Here is a 14,967-nt window from a genome sequence, read left to right on the forward strand (position 1 = left end):
TGAAGAGAACAACTTCCAGGACAGAAACTCCCAACTGAAGATGAGGGATATTTCAGATGTATGGGACTTACTACAACTACATCGTACTGACCCCTCTACAGCCCTCTCTACAGGCACTAGGATGACCAGCATTCAGAGTGCTTTTAGCAGGATACATATGGCCTCACCTGTTTCTCTACATTCTTACTTCTTCCATGTTTTCAACTCAGAACTAAGCAGACGTAGCACTAAAAAATGTCTATCCAACCATGTTTCAAATTTGCAGTTAAAAACCCAGTGTGAAGGTAAATAACTAGTTCAAAATAGCAGCTATTTTATGTTGAGTCATGGCAGTTGCACAAAGTAAAGGTAAAGGAAGCTGTCAACACCCTCTCCTGACAACCCTAAGATACCCTCTATGGATCCACAAACTCCAGTGGGGATTTGTTCCCAGGATCCAGACCAACAGGAAACGTCTGCTGTGACATTTTGGGAAGATGGGAAGGATATGGTGCGAGGGTCAGCTCTCCGGGATGATCAAATGTTCATGTGTGGGCTTCATAATCCTTTAAAGGTCTCCCTAGTTTTCCAAACTACTCACTAGGCCCTTGTGTTTATAGCACAATTTTGTATCTGGAAAAATATGAAAAGATAACATCTTAGTGGTGTAATTCAAAAGTTCGGAAGAGATAGATCTATCAAAGCCAGGCAAGTAGGTGACACTTAGGAAGGAAAGAGAGGCTTTGCTTCAGAACAGCGCCACACTCACTGATAACATGCAAACATACTGTCTTTCCCTAGCCTGGCTTCAGATGGTGTTTCAGAGCTCACATCCATTGGGGTTTCCAACTGAAGTGTCACCTCCACATAGAGAGATAGAACTCATGAGCAGGTTTTTTAAATTACTTACTCCAGGCCATACAATTAGCACAAGGATCTCTGAATTATCAAAAGCCCACAGCAATGGGAGAGAGTTCCTGCCTATTTTTGTGCATTTAGATTTTTATTACTAACACCAAGACAGGTTATACTGAGTTAAATACTCCACAAAATCAACACATTTGATAAAATCCATTACGTTTAGTCTCCATAGACTGTTCAGTTGCAAAGTTGTAACATCTCAACACTTTACTGAAGAATAACTTTCATTAGCCATTGATTTTAATGTGCAAATAATTAGATTTGCTTTAAAAAGCTTAGATAAAATTTAATTTATTAGGACCTTGGAGTGAAGTTGGGTGTTTTCTCAGATACAATGGAACTTTTATTGTATTAATATATATCATGTGTTAAGAATATTTCAATTTTATTGCTCTTCAGTATATCATTGTTAGGTGAAGTGTGAAATGAAACCAGGTAGATTTTCAGAGAAACAATTCTAAGGGAAAGAGGAAAGGAGTTTACGCTTACTATTGCACTTTTTAAAAGCCTCCTAACAACCTTGGGAAGTGGGTATTATTCTAAGTGTATGTAAATCATACATCAATGAAACTGGTCAGAGAAGCAAAAGAACTGGCACATGATCCCACAGCCAGGAAATATTACAGTGGCATTTGAAATGCGCAAATCTCTCTCTACTCCGTCATTCCTCATGATGGTAAGCACCAAATAGCTGATGGAAGGGCAAAATTAACACCCTTTTTATAGCACCAGCAATGATTGAATGGACAGGAAAAGTATGTGATTAGTGTACTGATATCTCTGTACAGTCAGAAGACTTGAATTATAACTGCATGAGTGATTAGATGACAATGACCTTATAGCAAAAATATAATAGGCTTCTATTAATTGTACTGTTCCTCTGTCCCAAGAACTGCCAGCATAACACTGCTGGGGACCACTGTGAGCGCTGCAAAGAGGGTTACTATGGGAGTGCCATCCACGGATCTTGTAGTGCCTGCCCGTGTCCTCACTCAAACAGGTACTGTGGAAGCTGGAAAATAATCTATAGGCAGGAAGTAGCTTGGTGGTTGCCTGGGACTGGGAATGGAGGGTGAGCAAGGATAGGAAGTGAATGTTAAAAGGGTGTGGGGTTTCTTTTGGGTTGGTGAAAATGCTCTAAAATAAATTGTACAATTTATTGTACAATTCCAAGAATATACTAAAAGTCATTGAATTGTACATTTTAAATAAGTGAACAGTATATATGGTATGTGAATTTTATCATAAGAAAGCAGTTAGATATAAAAAAAGAATGAACAAAAATTCTAAACAAAAACAGTTGTTCTAAGCTGTAAGCTTTTGGGTATTTCCTTTTATTTTTTCAAGATTTATTTTTATACATTCAAGGACTGGGGTGTAGGCCAGAGTGTGGGGGGTGAGAGGATTCACCAGAGACAGAGCAGGGAACAGAACAGGCAGATTGACTGAAATACACTGCTGAGGGGAACAGCGGGTGAGAGGGAAGAGGTCTGCTGCGCCATGTGGGTCAGCTCCTTGGCAGGGGATCAAACTCATGATGCCACAGTGGCAACAGCTTGATAGCACTGAGACTTTAACTCCTGCACCACCAAGGAGACCCCGATATTTCCTTTTGCTATTTATTCAGTGGCTAAACAGTTATTATTGAACATCTATTATAGGGTAAGGAATTGATTTTGCCAGATGCTAGAGAAACTGAAGTAAGGAAGACTGGCAAACTCTGATCTTACAAGGCTTTACCCGGAAAATTGGGGAGGAGTCATCACATGCAATGAATACATGTACAAATCAATAACTATGGTTTCAGATAGAAATGGTATTTTCTGCATTGATAGTAGAGTCTTTAGAAGAAGTAGTAGGAGTGATTTTTCAAATTATTGGGTAAGGATCAATGAATGATGAGATGGAGTGAGCCAGAGCAATATCTTAGCAATGAGGGGCAGGCAAGGAAAAAAACAGAAGAGAAAGCCCCCATAACAATGTGTTTGTGGACAGTCAGAAGGCGAGCGTGACTGGAGTACAGTGTGGGGGAGTGAACTGGGTTATGAGGTTGGCCAGGCAGTCACTGTTCAGATCTCCTAAGAACCTCACAGGCTATCTGAAATCATCTGGATTTTATCCTCATTGTGATGGAAACCATAGGACAGTCCTGAACCACAAACAACTCTAATCTGAGTTGTCATTCAGACTCTAGGATGGCCAATAGATTATGCAGGTGCAAAGTCACCATTTTCTTTTCACAATAATCCTTGTTCTTTTTGGTCTTGGCACCTTGTCATATTCTTGCTCATCATGACATGTTCGCTATGGTGCAAGCAAAACAAAACAAGTGACTAAGTGGAGGAGTGGATGTGAAAATCAGGAAGTACTGCCAAAGTTTCAAAAGTGCACAGGCTTAGGAGCACGTGTGCACCACAAGACTGATTGATAATCAGCACAGTATCCGAGAAACTGGCCAAGTCTTAACATGAGCAGGAGTCACCTGCCCCAGTGTGGCTTGAAATGTGCACCCAGCTTTGCTATCTGTGCCTTTGATGCTCCTTAAACCTGCCCTGTCCTGTGGCTTTATTTGCAAACGCATTTATCACTTTATACTTGCCCAGACTTGTTTGAATAAAAGCTAGAGAGAACAGGAAGCAGCAAGATTTCCAGAGTGCCTCAGAGAAACTTTTCATCTTTGGTGGCAAAGCATATTGTTATCATCAAGGTCAGCTTCCAGCTTCAAGGCAATGAAGTAACAGGCAGTTTCTCAGATTTATCGATAAGTGCCTACTTTCATCTGATTATCCTTCCAGCAATATTAATACTGCTGACGAATTTCTAACCATCTGTTTGGAGGTGTGACTCTGTATCCATCAAATAGACCAAGAGAAACTTCTCAAATAATTCTCTTAGCAAATGATAAAAGAAGTTAGTTTCCCTCAGACTTATGTCATGAATTTTATTTTTAAAGACTTTATTTATTTTTGTGTAGAAGAACTGGGGTGCAGACCAGAGGTGTTGGGGGTGAGTAGATTAACCAGAAAGAGAGTGGGGAGCAGAATAGGTGAATCAACTGAAATAGACTGCAGAAGGGAGCAGCGGGCGAGACAGGAAAGGTCTGATGTGCCTTGTGAGTCACCTCCCTGACCGGGGATTGAACTCAGGCTGTTGAGGTGGGCCACCACGGTATAGTGCTGAGCCTTAAACTCCGAGGCCAACAGGGAGGCCCTATGTCATATATTGTTCAACAGACAGATAGACATTTCACAAGGCAACAGCTTTTTTCATGATCTCTTTTTAAAAAATCTTCTCAACTATCCCAGTTTAGAACTGAAAGAAAGGGAATTCTACAACTTGATTTGAAAAATATAAAAGTCACTGATATTGTGCCCACAGAATTTTCTAAACATCAAGCATGCTCCTGCTTTAGTTCCTTCTGGGGAGCCAAAGGATTGCCCCCCTCCCAAAACAGCCCACTTTTTCTTCCCAGAAGGCACCATGCCCAGTAGAAAAGAGCTAGAATAAACAAGAAGAAAAACTTTTTTTTTTTTTAAGAATCAGAACTCTTTGTTCTTTTTCTGCCTAGACATGTTTTATTCCTTCCTTATTATTCCTGGAAAAATGCTGTTGTAATCATCTCTCCCAAAGTGAGTTACTTTGCTTTGTCTTAAGGGAAGGAATGTATTTCTCGAGGCCAAAAATAAAACAAAATACAGTCCTTCATGCCTTGTCCTTCATGCCTGGTTCACCAAAATGTGCCCAATGTCAGCTGAAGTAATTCATCATTATCTCTACAAGTCTCCATGGGCAAAAGTTCCCTTACACAAAAAAGCAGTTGGACCCTGGGTTTCCATTTTCACTTGATACAAGTCAGTTCTCTGTGGTAACAGAGCCAATGGAATTATTCTTTTACTGGGGCTTTTCTTTGTCTCCCTTCAAGTTTTGCCACCGGCTGTGTCGTGGATGGGGGAAACGTGAGGTGCTCCTGCAAACCTGGATACACAGGAACACAGTGTGAAAGGTGGGTGCTGCCCCTCCCGGGCCCGCAGGTGGGGTGGGCTCAGCTGGCAGGCGCAGCTGGCAGGGACTGTGGGCGGGGCTCTGCTGGAGCTTGGCTCAGAACTGGGTGGGGCAGCAAATTCACTGAGGCTGGAAATAGGTCTCTTGGGAAAAATACAAGACTGCCCACTTAATAAATCATTAACTTCCTTCGGTTTCTTATTTTGTACATGTTTCAGAAATTTGAGAATGAGTCCCAACATATATATCATAGCCCTGTATTCTCACCAACATGCAACCCCACATATCCTTCCCCTTACCCCTCCCAGCCCTATGCACCCCGACCCTCTGCACGTCTTATTGACGTTTTAATCTCACATCACAGCTAGACTTAGAATCAATGTTAGGCAAAAATTGACCAAATAACCTTGACTACCTCAATATCCCATTTCTCAACAATCCACAGTTCATGTTGCCTGAAATATAGATCGTGTTTGGGTACATCCCAAAACCACATTCAGTAGGGTGAGATCTGCACAAGGAAACCAGACCCACTGGGGAAATAGCAGATTCACATCCTTGGTGTCACGTTCCAGGGTATGTGCCCATTAATGATGGGGCAGGGGGCGGGGCAGCTGTTTCTCCCTCGTTTACTCTCATGTTCTCACACATGCTCTCTCTGTGCCAGGGAGAGTGAATTAAATTCACTTAAGCTTACTGTGTGAATGCAAGATTTCTATATAAATTTGCATTTATTTCTCTACATTTTATCTGGTTCTGTGCCATTATCACTTCTGTAGCATTTCTGAAAGCATAAAATGCCTTTGAAACGTGCTTTATTGTTTGTTTGTTTATTGAGTAACATAGTTTTACAACACTGTGTGCAGTCTAGAGGCACAGGATCACACCTCTTCAGATGGATGTTCACACTCCCCACCCACCATGGCCTCTACTGTAGTCCATTGCTCTCTGTCCTCACCCTGCTGTGTACTCTCCTTCTCTTGCTCTGGTAGCCTCAATTCAATAGACTTCCTTCTAGGGCCATTGAATATTTGATTAAGCGAGATGCCTCCTATCACCTTTATCTAAAATTTTTCTTTCATCATTCTGGCATATCGTTTCCTGGATAAACTTTGGAAGAGTTTTACTAAATTTCAAGAAAACCCTGAAAATTAATTCAACTGGTTTTTGTAATAAAGTATGTTTGGTCCCGCTACACTGTGGTAATCTGAAGCATTTTGTGGACTTCAGTCTAAGGGAGGACTAGAAACCAGCAGAGTTGGAAGCCGAGGTGGAAGGCAGCTGAGCTCTAGTCAGGGAAATAATGCAAGACAGCCTAAGGAGTGAGAGTAGAAGGGGGGCTGCCTTATCAAGGGGAACACTGAGCATCAAGTAGGAGCATGGACACTGTCCTGTGGTAAAAAGGAACATTTCAATGTTCTGTTTTCCATTTCAATGAGAACAACATTGCCCACACTTGCTTCGCATTTATATTCATTTTTCCTTCTGTAGGGGCAGAGAGGAAATGTCCCTCTATCCCTCTGGGTTCTTCTCAGACTGACTGAATGATCATATTAACATAAGACAGATTAGCAGGAAAAAAAGAACAAAGGTAGTTATATACAAATGGAGAATCCACATAAATTTGGATATTTTTTTCACGTCGATTTGGGAATAAATGGGACTTCGAGGAAAGCAAAGGGGACTCACATGATGGAGAGCGACTCTGGACAAAGACCAAATCTCTGTAATTAGATGTTTTCCTGTCCCAAAGATAGTTTTCTTTCATAGAAAGTTTATTTTTGGTAAAAATCCTAATTCTGGGTAAGAACCCCAAACTTTAATCTTCTAGGTAGTTAAGAGAGTGATAAAAGTTTCTTGAGAGACTGCAGGGCCTCTATTAACCTAAACTCAAATTAATCCACAAGCCAATGACATGTCTTGGGAAGGCATGTTCTGAATATCTTGGGGAGACTTACTATTCTTCACTTTAAATAAAAAAAAAATGTATGGAAATCCTAGTGAATAACTGGCACTGTGTCAAGAACCACAGGCACATAAGTGACCCCATCACAGACACTGCTCTCAAGTAGGGAACAGACATTAAGTGGTGAGGGCGACATACCCGTTTTAAGTCCGGCTGCAATAGGAGGGGTGCCCAACCAGCCTTGGAGAGTGAGGACCAGAAGGGGCACCAGGCCTGAGACAGGGAGGGTGGGTGGGATGGGGGTGGGGATTGGAAGCTTTGTCATTTGAAGCCATGGAAGTCATCCTTGGTAGAGATTTCCTAATTCATTCCTCCTTATGGTTCTTCACAAACAATGAAATAGAAAACAGCAACAGGCTAGATGAGACATCCACTTGGCAGGCAGCTGAGTTGTAACGAGGAAATCTTAATTAACAGCTCTCTCAACTTATGTTTGTTATGCTTGATGTAACAAAAAATCAAGTTATTGTTTCTGAAAATGTTCTTTTAACTTTTTCACAGGTAAATGCCATTATAAAGTCACATTTTTTCATTTGTTAAACTATTATTGAGCACCCACTCTGTGCCAGACCTCGCTCTTAGCACTAGTTGTTAATTATGCAAAGACAAAGACAGGACAGCATGGAGTGGGAGGTAGGATCATGGCCAGGACTTAGGTGGGCAGGACATAGTGCTCATTACCTTTGTCTCCCTCGGCCACCCAGAGCCACAGATGACAAACATGTTTTCTGCTCTTTATCTGTTGTGCCAATATTATCTATGAGATCCAGAAGCTTTACCTCAGTCCATTGTGTTTAACCACTACCACAGTGTGAGAATAAGGGAACCTGTTATTTCTTGTAATTGGTAATTAATACTCTGCAAAAGTAAAGAAAACAAGAATCAAACTTCCTAAATATTTATGTGACTATAATAAAAGTATTTTGTAGTTATGTGTCTTTTATGAGGAAAATAAGTGAAACATCTCAAGCTAGAGTATTTTATAACATAAGTCTTTTGTGTAGCATTTTTTTTGTTAGAAAAAAATATTTTGTTAGAATATGAGCTGATCACATGAAGTAAAGCCCTATTATTAGTGCATAACAATCCTGCTTAGTGGACTTAGGTAAGTCTCTTCAGTTCAACCACCTTCTTGGTAATTAGGGAATGGCTGAGTGTTTTGCTTCTCATTTATGTACTAAAATGTAGTAATTCCAAATGACACCAATGGCACATATATATTTACATTTCATCATGTGTTATAATGGTAGCTCCCTTTTCTTGAGTGTCTATTATGTGCAGGCATTGTACTACATTCTTTATACATCATTTCTTAGCTCATATCCATTGAACCAAAATATTTCAATGAGTCGAGTTCATTCACTCACTCAGTCAACATTGTACTTGCCTGGCACATACCATGTGCCCAGATTCTCTACCAGGTGGTAGGAATATATACATAAGCAAAACAGCCCAAAATCCATGTGCTTCTAAAGCTTACATTTTCATGGGATGCATGAAACTTGAAGGGTTAAGAAAACAGCTCAAGATCACATTAGTACATGGGAGAGGCAAGAATCTAGCCAGTTCTTTTTGATTCAAACCTGTGTCCTTTGCACACTTCTTGGATGCTAAATTTAAATTTGGAAAAGAGAGTCAAATACTCTGTTTCCTTGCTCCTATCTGTTCTGTTGATGATGAAACAGCACACACATTGATTTAATGAAAATTTGGTAGCAAGTGAGGGTGTGAAGAATAGGGTAGGAGTAGAACTTTGCTAATAGGCTTATTTTAATTCACATCCCACTTCCAGAAACACTGACATGTGTGTGTTTTGTTTTTTAAAAAACAGAAGCTCGGAACTAAGGAAATATGATCTAACTTGGAAATAAAGAACTAAGTTCTCATCATTAAATTATCTGGAATAATAAAAGCCAAGAGTAGCAGCTGTAACTGCTCTAAATTGTTCAAACTTGTTCTATACAAAACTGCAGGAAGCAGTGCAAATTTAACTTCTGCAGACTTGAAATTGAACAATAGGAAATATTAATTAAATCCCCCTTTATTTAAAAATTTGAAATTACATGAATTTTACTTTGAATCTTTTCTTTGAGGAAATTAGTCACAAATTAAGCAATATTTAGCTGTGTGATATCCTCAGGAACATAACTCTTGCATAAAAACAATCACTCCTGATTTCCATATTGGTTAAGCCACTAACTAACTCCTATGTGTATTTTGTTTATCTTCCATTCAGGTATAGGAGTAAATGGGGATTCGGTTGTTTTCATGTCAAGGAAAAAGAGAGCTTGCTTCTTCCTCTCATAAGTTCTCTTTCATGCCATACATATCTCTGTATTGAGACATACTCATTCTTGAAAATCAGCCTTCCTCCTATAGTGTTATAATTTCCCAAATAGGGAGCTAGAAGTTGAGTAAATTGACTTGTATGCATGATGAGTTATTTGACTGTTTCCTCTCTTTTTCTGTATTTTGTGTAGGTGTGCAGCAGGATATTTTGGAAATCCCCAGAAATTTGGTGGCAGCTGCCAACCTTGCAATTGTAACAGCAATGGCCATTTGAGCAGTTGTGACCCCTTAACTGGAGGTAAGATAAGCTCACATCTCTGTTAACCCACATTTATAAAACTGGTATAAACTGGTATAAAATAACAGTTGAAGAAACCAAGCAAACATTGTAAGGCTAGCATAATATCATCTTTCTTCATGTGACTATTTGAAGAAACCAAAATAGTCTTAGCCTAATAGCAATAAATGTTCTGGAATGTGAGTTGTAAATGATTGAGATGGATTTTGTATGCTGTGGAAAATACAATTGCTGAAAGTTAATATGGATTCATTAGGAGCAACTTGAAAGCCAGAGGAAGACTCCCTTCCTTTTTTGACAGAAAATATTAATATAATTTATCAGAAAAATGTTACTGATGTAATATGAGACCAAATCCTTGGAGAAATCTCTCATAACAAAATGAAGTACTAAGTCCTGGGTCTAGGGATCAGAACTGGTCAAGTGACTGTTCTCAAGGGAATGCCAGGTAAATGGGTCATGCTTCAGGGTTTCATCCTCTGTTCTCTGTTGTTCAGCATTTTTTACTAGAATAGACATACAGGTGGCATGCCCACCTAGCAATGAGATGATGCAAAGTTGGGATAGATCACAGATGCCTCCTGTGACACATTTAGAATACAAAAGATCCTCAACAGCCTGACATGATGGGCCAGTCCTAACCAGATAAAGTTATGTTGAGGATAAGTATGTGGTCCTAAAGTTAAATGGGAAAATAATCCACCCTTAAGTATGTGGTAAGTGAGTTGTGGCTTAGCAGCAGGAAGTGTAAAAAAACTTTAGGTTTCTGTCAGCAGAAGTTCAATTTGGCTCAAGAGAGTAATGTGGCTCCCTAAGAGCCCTTACACTGTCTTCATTCAGCTATAGTGTCAAAAATGAGTGGTCTGACAGGCCTCGGTCTGCTCACATAAGTACTTGTGTGGATTTGTGTCTTTAGGAGACAAGAGAGAAACTCTAGTTTGTTTAGAAAGAGAGGAGATTGTGAAGGGACTTAGAACCATGTCACATGAGAAACAATTGACAAGGCAGGAGAGAAAAGACTTGGAAAGAACTTATTTGAAAGACTGGTGTGTGGTCCAAGTATTGGTCATGTTTTCTTGTGGCAAATGGTACAGAACTTATACCAAGGAGTGGAAGGTAGAGGGAGCTCTATTTTTGAATCATTCCAAGAAAGAAGTGTCAAATGTTTAAAGATGAAAGGGGCTATTTTATTATTTTTTATTATTTTTTTAAAGATTTATTTATTTATGCATACAAGAACTGGGGTACAGGCCAGAGGTGAGGGGAGTGAGAGGATTCACCAAAGAAAGAGTGGGGAACAGAACAGGTGGATTGACTGAAGTACACTGCTGAGGTGAGCAGCTGCGAGACAGGAGAGGTCTGCTGCGCCATGTGGATTGCTCCCTGGCCGGCCGGGGATCGAACTTGTGGTGCAGAGGGTGTGGAGCGCTTCAGTGCTATGCTTAACCCTTTGTGCCACCAGGGAGGCCTGAAAAAGGCTATTTTAAAAGGGGATGAGTTCTATCACTGAGGTTTTCAAGGAGAAGTTTCAACATCACATACAGCTTATTCATGAAGCAACATCTTTTCAACCCTCTTTTCTCCTGACTGTAATAATAAAATAAGCAACCTGAAATGAGAATGGTAACTACTTGTTCCAAAAGTGGAAGAAAATACTCATATATGAGATTTGTTTGTTCTTGTGAGCTTTCTTTGTTGGTTTTTTGTTGTTGTTGTTGTTTTTAATCAATAAATACAGGTTCTCTGGTGCTCAGATCTCAAGCTTGTTGAGAAAATTGCACTGATAAGGCAATCATCCACACAAACCGAGTACCCCAGACGCCCAAGGTGCTGTGAAATTTTTTGAAGGAAACTAACCCATGTTTCATTTTTCCTGGACCGCAAGCACTTAATCTAATTGAGGAAATAAACGTCACACAACTTGATATGCATGAAAGAATGATTCAAATATTTTTTAAAGGATGAATAAGAGAAACTTGTAATTATACATAACAATAATATAAAGTATATTCAAATCTATATATAAAGGAGGCATTGTTTTCCCGTGATAGGATCAAGGCTTTTAATCCGATTTCCCCAAATTTTCCATAGTGAACTATAAATTTTATATAATTAAAAGTATATATGGGCCTCCCTGGCTGTGGCGCAGGGGGTTGAGATGTAACCTATGAGGCTGTCCGCAACGTCTGCAGCACTGGTTTGATTCCCCGGCCGGCCAGGGAGCAGCCCACATGGTGCAGCGGACCTCTCCTGGCTCGCCCTCTGCTCCCCTCGACTGTGTGCTTCGGTCAGTCTACATGTTCTGTTCCCCGCTCTGTCTCTGGTGAGTCCTCTCACCCCCCACACCTCTGGCCTGTACCCCAGCTTTTGTGTGCATAGATGGATAAATCTTTAAAAAAAAAAGTATGTATGATTTAAAATATATGCGTATACTCATTAAATGTGTAATATTATCTGTTGCTGAGTAGGAAAAGCATGGAAGCTTCTTTGTAGCCTGTCTAGGAAAATTCCAAGCTTTGAGATTTCGTGTGGTGTGGCTAGGTTATTTTTCAGAGGCACATGAGATTGTAAGAATGTATAGTATGGGGAAAAGAGTAGAAGTGGAAGAAGTAAAGTATGTCCAAGGATGACCAGTAGTCTTTCTAGATTCTTGCTCAAAACCTCCAAATTCCACTTATTGTAGTTGGTGGTGGTGTGGGTCCAGTAACATCGTGCACATGTCTCTCTCATAGTGTCTGTCACTGTTGGACAATTTGTTGGCCTCCCCTGTGGGACTACGAAACCACAGGACAGCAGGGATTTTTGTCTTGCTCTTTTTGTATTTTCTGCACCTTCATAGGGCCACGGCACATAATTGATGTTCAAAGGTGCTCAATAAATGTTTACTGAATGTTCGTGGATGATATTGGAAGAGATGCCAGCAGTTGTCTAGTAAGCTATCAAATAAATAACAAAAACCTTAACACCACTGATTGGGAATTTTAATTTGATAAGAATATCACCAGCTTTGTAGAGAAGAAATTGAAAATATTATTCAGGGTGGTCACAAGAGAAGTTTCTGCAGCAAGACTCAGCAAGAATGGTCAGAAATAAGAGAGATCTTGGAACAGTAATATGGGTAAGGGAGGGGAAAAGGAAGGGTTGGTGATGCTGGAGAGCTGGGTGACTAAAATTTTCTAAAACCAGCTTTTCTAACAACCAAGTGAAAAAGCAGATGAAGAGTACACTTAATAATACTATCTTCTTTAATTACTCCTCATTTCAGACTGCATAAACCAGGAACCCAAAGATGGTGACCCTGGAGAAGAATGTGATGGTGAGAGAAGAAAGCCCCCCTCCTTTCTAACATATGGAATTTAGTTTAAGATACATGAGCCCCAAGCTGAAGTGTGCAGTTTCCAATCTTGAAAAGTAACGATGGCAGGAGGGAGGTGGAGGACTACTTGGGGTCAAATCCATCGTCTGTCAATTACTAGGTGTATGATCTTAGAAATTAACCCTACTTCTCCAATCCTCATTTTCATCATTTGTAAAATGAACATAATAACCATGCCAACCTCATAAAGTTGCTAGAAAAATTCTTGTAATTCCTTTATCACAAGGCCTGGTAAGTAGCAAGCACTTAATAAATAAAAACTATTTTTTCCCTAGAACCATCATTTATTGCTCCTCTAATTTTTTGAGCTATAATTGACATACAACATTGTATTAATTTAAAATGTACAACAAAATGATTTGCTTATGTATATATGATGAAATAATTATCATAATAAATTTACTTAAAATTCATCATCTCGCTTGGTTTCAAATATTTTCATGACAACAACTTTCAGGATCTACCCTGTTTGCAGCAGCCAAATAGCCAATACAGTGTTGTGGACTGTAGTGACCATGCTGTACCTTATAGCCTGGCACTTATTTGTCTTAAAACTGGAAGTTTGAACCTTTAGAACACCTTCACCTATTTCCCGCACCCATTTCTTTTTAAAATGCTTTCTGCATACTTCCCTCATTCAGAAAGCTCAAAACCAGATTTGTGCAAAACTGATAAGATGTTCAGAATTTTTATTTTTGCCTGAGATGCTCTATATGCATATAACTGGGCAGATAGTCCTTGTGCTCTGTTTGCATCTCTGTGCCTTTGGCCTGCAGAACATTTGCTTTTGCTTGTGGCCCTTACAGATTGTGACAGCTGTGTGATGACACTCTTGAGCGACCTGGCCAGCATGGGTGACGAGCTTCGCCTCGTCAAGTCTCAGCTGCATGGCTTGAGTGCCAGTGTGGGCACCCTGGAGCAGATGCGGCATTTGGAGACCCAGATCAAGGATCTGCGGGTAAATACCTGTGGGCTCAGCATGCATCTGGCCTAGACACCTGCTGAGTAGGTGCTGCGTGAATGAGTAGGTGCTGCAGGGGCGGGGTAGGAGGGGGTGACTCCCTATAAGATTCAGGGCTTTCTTCCTCCCCTAATCCAAATGAAGATTAGATTTTTACTGCTGAACAATGCTAATGAACAACAAAACTAATACAAAGCTTATGATGGAGCTATATCCTGAAAAATCCATCCTAAGTCAAAAATATAGTAGGTCAAAATGCTTTTAAAACACCTAACCAACAGAACACCTAAACTTAAATGTGCTTAGAACATTTACATTAGCCTACAGTTGGACAAAATTGTCTAACACAAAACCTATTTTATCAAGTGTTGAATATCTCATGTAATTTATTGAAAACTGTACTGAAAGTGAAAAATAGAATGCCCTCATTCCAAATTTGGAGGATGCATGTCACTTTTGCATCAACGTAAAGTCAAAAAAATCACCAGTCAGACCTCTGTAAGTCAGGGACTCTCTGTTCTTCTAAGTAAAAGTTCTTTACCTCCTGAATGTTTCTAGGCTAATTTTTCTCCTAGAACTTTTAGTTTAGTATCTTACATTTGGAAGACTCAAAAAAAAAAAAAAAAGATTTGTATAGGTTATAGGAATTATTCTTTAAATATTTGAAGGGATTTTCCATGGGTTCTCTGTAGGCATTCCCATGTTGGAAGATTTTTCAGGTTGTCTATTTCTTTTTGGGTGATATTTGGGTGATATTTGGTAATTGTGCTTTTCAAATTTTTTTTTACATTTCATTGAAATTACCAAATGTGGTAATTTGTGCTTTTCAAATAATTTTTTACATTTCATTGAAATTACCAAATGTATTGACATAAAATTGTTCATAATTACCCCCTATTATCTCTTCAATATCTGAAAAAGCTATGGTGATATTCTCTCATTCATTCCTGAGATTGGCAACTTATAGTACCTCCTTTTTTCTTGACTCTTTTGGCTAAGGGCTTACTTGCTTTACTAAACCTTTTTACTTTTATTTATTTATTTTTAATTTCACTAATTTCTGTTATTATCCATATCTTCTTATCCTTCTGCTTGCTTTGGGTTTGATTTGCCATTTGGGTTTGACTTTATATAATATTACTGTTCTCTAGTTTCTTAAGGTGAAAGCCTATCTT

At 39.5% G+C, this 14,967-nt stretch overlaps 1 protein-coding gene across 4 annotated transcripts in view; it reads left to right on the forward strand.

Annotated features, from left to right (window-relative positions):
• The window catches only part of LAMA3 (laminin subunit alpha 3), a gene marked incomplete at both ends in the record, with an annotated part of 236,526 nt that overhangs the window by 171,737 nt on the left and 49,822 nt on the right, over window positions 1-14,967 (forward strand). For all 4 annotated transcript variants that reach the window (XM_084252823.1, XM_084252824.1, XM_084252825.1 and 1 more), the window contains 5 exons: window positions 1,791-1,900; window positions 4,823-4,903; window positions 9,349-9,455; window positions 12,721-12,771; window positions 13,638-13,789. In XM_084252823.1, coding sequence (XP_084108949.1) covers window positions 1,791-1,900; window positions 4,823-4,903; window positions 9,349-9,455; window positions 12,721-12,771; window positions 13,638-13,789 — 501 coding nt within the window. The remainder of the gene's footprint in view (window positions 1-1,790; window positions 1,901-4,822; window positions 4,904-9,348; window positions 9,456-12,720; window positions 12,772-13,637; window positions 13,790-14,967) is intronic.

The sequence above is a fragment of the Talpa europaea genome, assembly GCF_964194135.1.
Source record: "Talpa europaea genome assembly, chromosome: 13".
In the NCBI taxonomy this organism is placed as follows: Eukaryota; Metazoa; Chordata; class Mammalia; order Eulipotyphla; family Talpidae; genus Talpa; species Talpa europaea.